This window comes from Limulus polyphemus, unplaced genomic scaffold (genome assembly GCF_000517525.1).
Source record: "Limulus polyphemus unplaced genomic scaffold, Limulus_polyphemus-2.1.2 Scaffold374, whole genome shotgun sequence".
Taxonomy (NCBI): Eukaryota; Metazoa; Arthropoda; class Merostomata; order Xiphosura; family Limulidae; genus Limulus; species Limulus polyphemus.
In genome coordinates, this window is record NW_013665984.1 from 329,728 (window position 1) to 335,013 (window position 5,286).

The 5,286-nt window shown below is 31.1% G+C and overlaps 1 protein-coding gene across 1 annotated transcript in view; it reads right to left on the bottom strand.

The window, feature by feature from the left end:
- The window catches only part of LOC106457797 (polypeptide N-acetylgalactosaminyltransferase 1-like), a 30,349-nt gene that overhangs the window by 16,275 nt on the left and 8,788 nt on the right, over window positions 1-5,286 (bottom strand). Inside the window, exons 2-3 of the mRNA XM_013917245.2 lie at window positions 2,130-2,296; window positions 924-1,101 (exon numbers count right to left, since the gene is read on the bottom strand). Coding sequence (XP_013772699.1) covers window positions 924-1,101; window positions 2,130-2,296 — 345 coding nt within the window. The remainder of the gene's footprint in view (window positions 1-923; window positions 1,102-2,129; window positions 2,297-5,286) is intronic.

The following is a 5,286-nucleotide window of genomic DNA, read 5'->3' on the forward strand; positions in this document are numbered from 1 at the left end:
GATATTTACAAATATTCCCAGAACTTGTGACTCAGTCATTACATAGATGTTGTTATAAAAGAAAAACTGTATAGTATTGTAAAGTTCTGATGACCTATTGAGGAGATATTTTAAATGCCATTTCGATGAACAATCCAAGCCATCCATACATAGCCAGTGTTACCATATGCCCGATATTAGCAAGTTTATTCTAAGGCTATTTCCTTACTAAAACTAAACAAGTAAGAAGGTTACTTGCAAATTTCTTGATTTCTTCAAGATCACAGTAGCACTTGGGACAGAGAGCAGTTTAGATTCTCGCTGTTCTCATATTAAAAAGATTAAATCTAGCTATATGTGTCCATACATAATATTTATTGTCTGAATACTAAGAGAGAGAGAGAGAGAATCTGTCATACATCATATAATGATTCATTTCTATATAAAATATCCATCACACCAAATACATTAAAAAAAAATCTTTATAAGTATATTGCAGTACATGTAATGTTAAAACACGAAAAATGAGTAATATATCTATATATATGTTTGTTTAATTAGCAATTAAAATTTTTTTTTTATCTCATCTAAATACAGTAGGAATAGAGATAAAGTTAATACTGTGAACCACAATAACGCTACTTGTACATTATAGCCAGCAGTTCTCAATTTTCTGTAATACACAACTACATGCTAAATATGTTTCTGTTGTTTTAAGATTGTGTTTTTATGTGATCCCAGGTGGCTGCCAAATATAATTGTACAAGAAATATTTCTCACCCATGGATAATGTTCTTATCCAACATGAATAAATGTTTTTTCCTTCCCTAAATTTTGCGTATCAACTGATACCATGAACTGAATACACTTCTTGATAGAATACAATAGGTCTGCAACTCAAGTTAAATCAATTAACTTTCTATGATATTGAAAAATATCCTTACCACATAATATTTGCTTCACAATGAGAATCCAGAAATACCAGGACATCCCCAGTAGCAATTTTTGCCCCAGCAAGTCGTGCTCTGATCACACCTCTACGTTCACTCATGCGTAAAAGTTTTATTCTGTTGGCTGACAAATTCTTTTTTATGTAATTTTCCAATTTTTCTTTCAAATGTTCTGACAGAAACAAAACAAAAGCTCAGTAAGTTCAATATATTAATGTTTCTTTTCAAATAATGTTACTACAACAAACTTGTATATAACAATTGGCTTCAATACTTCTGGATTAATATTTTTCACTTTCAGATATAAACAATGTACTAAAAAGGTAATTTGTGCCTTAATAAACAAACTGCTGTAAATTCTCAGAAAGGATAACTTCTATTCAAACATTAGTGGTCACTAATTATACAGGCCTGCAACGGTTTTATTGTCTTGAAATTTTTACATGTTCTACAGTATGCTGAGTCCGAAAATGATTTCCATTTTTCTCCATCACGTACAGATTTTTCACAAAATGTCATAATGCAGTACATAAAAGAAAGACCACAACACATAGTTTTGAGACTAAAAGATGTAGATTTCACAAAAACAATCAGGATGAATGAGGACACATAGTTGTTTAACATCAATGTTCTTCCCTTTTCTTCAGCTTGTTTGTATTTTTGTAAAAAACATAATAAAAAATGTTCATTGTGGTAAACAAAATAATAATTTGGTCTAAGTAAGAGTTTTTTTTCTTCCCGATTTGTAAAAAAATCCTTACATAATAGAAAAAAATTAATAATATTTTCGAAATCTGTGTAGTTGAATTAAGGAAAATCCATTATTAAAACCAAAACAACTTTTATGAAGTTTAAATTAGCAGGCTTGTGTTATTTGCCATTCAGATTCATGCACAAGTGTGAAAACACTTTTTGGGCAGCATATTATACTCGACATGTTAAATAGTTAAAGCATATGTAAAATTGAAGACTTAAATCTCACTTAGTTCAGTTTCACTTCTAAAGAAACTTCACAGAACACATATACTTTTTAAATATTTTTTCTAAAGTTGTTGGCTTTTTCTTATTCATACAAATTTTGAAGGGGAAATCAGAGTTACAATTTCAAATATTTTATAATCTCCAAAAATAAATCTGTCAATTTTTACATTAAAAAAAAGTATTAGAATGTCATACAAGTTTACATAAAATACAACATACCACGAGTACTTGCATCATCCACCAAAATTATTTCATGAAGAAGATGAGAAGGGGTCCTATTCAAAACACTGTGTATCGTTCGAAGAAGTGCCGACCACGCTTCATCAATGAAGATGATAACAATGCTGGCTGTTGGAAGGTCTTTATCATAATGAATGTTTTTACACCTAAGCATATTCAAATTTAATGAAGAAAAAGTTAATTATAGTAGCAGCATGAGAAAGAATAGTATTTAAATACAAAAGCACGAAAAAAAGGAAAATCTGCTGTATTTGTAGATTTATAATTTTTTCAATTATATACAACATATATTCTGTTGTTTATACATCCCTTTAGTTACTGATGAAATTCACATCATAATGTAGCAAAGACTTCTACAAAAAATATTATGTGCAAGTTTCACTAAAGTACACTACTTTGTAATCACTACTTCAATATAGTATTTACAACTCATTTATACCAAAACCAATTAAGTTTATCTTGATATTATAAATTTATCAGTCATTTACAAGTGTGTGCAGTTTTTCATATAATATTGTTCAAGAAGGTCTTTAAGTTCATGTCATTCTAGATGTCTTTGTTCTTTTGTAATTCTCTGAAGATTACACCTGTTCTAGCTGGAACAGCTGTAAGCCTATAATGCTGCATGTCATGCAAGGATTTTGATAGCAGTTTCTGATATCTTGAGGTTACAACTTCCTGTTTCAATGGGATTGACTAACAGTAATATAAGTGGTACACACATCCTAAGAGGATACTATTGTAGAATTTGGTATATAATATTATGATCGTTCAGTTAGCTCTCTCATTCTCTTAATCCCTAAGTTTGGTAAGTGAAGTTTAAGTCTTTTCTTTGTAAATAATAATACTCTTCCAAAGTTTAACCTGTAATGTTAACTAGTTCTTAATAAGTCTCTTTATATAAGTTGTTAGGAGAGATAACTTTAAGTAATGGTAATGTCATTCATCCAACACACATTATTTTGATTGTCTGCAAGTTAAACAGAGATGTGTTTTCACTGCGTGTTCTATATTGTGTTAAGACTCTTTTGCATACTCAATCAAAGTCTGAAAATTCATATTTACTACAATGTACATTTCCTAATCAAATCTCCCATTATTCTGTAGACCTATCTTGGCACTCTTAAGGGAAACCACTTTTACCTGAGAATATCACAGAATAAATATCAAGGAGAAAATATAGTATTACAGAGTTTTCAGTTTTTCTTCTGATGTGTGGATCACTCTTTACTTCATCTATTGTATTATTAGGCTTTTATAAAAAGGCTTCATGCTGGAGCAATTGGCCTTTTATAGAAAGAGTTGGTCACTGAAGGGAGATGACTGTCTGAGAGATGTCAGGTCTAGAAGAAACTCTCTCCTGGATTTAGGCTTCTTCTCTAAGCAGCCACAAACTCGGGAAGGAGAACCGCCATGATCTGGTTTACTCAGATGGCTGATGTGAGAAGAAGTAATGTACCGTATCGGAAATGTCACCCGATTTATTTGAGTGGCAGGAATTCAACAGTGCATCCTGCATGATCCTCTCTAGACTTCTCCTGTTACACCTGATGTGTGTTTAGCTTTTCCACATGCAATGAGGAAGTTGCATTTTCCCTGAATGTATATTAATTTATACTATAGTAACATCGTGAATATCAATTTATATTTATCACAATGTTAACTATAATTTGTCAGGGATAGTTTATTTTGTGATCCCTCAAAAGAAAAATGTGTTCTTTTTGATGCTTATAAATGGTAACACATTACTATGGGACATAATGTAACCTGAGAAGGCCACATCTTTTAACTAAGTATGCATGGGGTCAGTCCTTTCAGAAAAATTATTATTGGAAAAGAAATATTTGACTATAATTCTGAATTTAGTTTGTGTGTTCACATGAAATACGGCAAGCTTTAAGTAAAATGTGTATGTATATTGTATAGAAAAAAAACAGATGTGTTACAAAAGTATTTGTACTCAAGATGTGTCTGTGAACTGATGCCACATTGTTTCAGACTGACAAGTGCAAGTTGATGTTCACGTAAAGAATAAAAATAATTTTGTCCATAATGTACAATATTGCATATTACATTTGTGTAACCTTATGAACCTCCAAAATGCATATGCACAGTTCCTTTTTCCTTCAGCATGTGCACATACAGTTAAACTATTAGTGTCGGTGACAACATGTAATGATGATATACGTATATAGCAATATTTATAAAAAGCTACTGTTCCTAATTTTGATCTACTGACCAAAGAGAAGGTAACCAGTCAGAAGTACCCTATTACCCATCATCCATGCTAAGGAATGAGCTGTCACTCTTATAATGCATCCATAGCTTAAAATGCAAGGAAATATTTTGTGTGATTGTACAAATTCAAAGATAGCTCAATAGCTCAAAAATCTCAGCTCCATCCAGGGCCAACTTATGCCCACGTGCATAAATAAACTGTATGAGCTTTCGAGGAAGTAATTCAAGAATGCTATATAACAAAAATGGATCAATTACATAAACAACACAACTATTAAGTAACATATGAATAGATACAAAGGATTTGATGTGGATGTTAAGATCTTGTGCAATTAACAATGAAATATTCTATAGAAAGTGAATTTTCATGGAAGGATAAAATTAACAGACTTGGACTACATACAAGAGAAAAAAACAATTTTACCTATTCTTTTTCAGTAAGAGTAATACAAAACATTACAATTGGATCAAACTGAAATATTTAAGAGCAGGTGAAATCATCAGTAGTGAATGAAAGTCAAAGACAGTAGCTTGGATAACAAGTGTAAACTTGGTGTACCCAATGTGTTATTTGATTATGACAGAATCTTTTCAATGAAACAGGCTAAAGTACCTTATAAATATAGTTTTCTAAATATTCCCTTAACATTGTTTCAATACAAGGTGCAGTTAAAGATGCATTAAAATGCAAGCTATAAGTACAGTTGGGCAATTACTCAATTACCTATTATCATCATCAACTGAATTGATGAGCATCATTAAATGAATAACTGATGAAATGAAATTATGATCAAATTTATTATTACCAATGGGGTTTTTGATTCCTTATAAATCACCAGAAAGTAACCTAAGTGGGCAAAACGGCTGTCCACAGCAGAGTACAGCCAATCAAAGAATG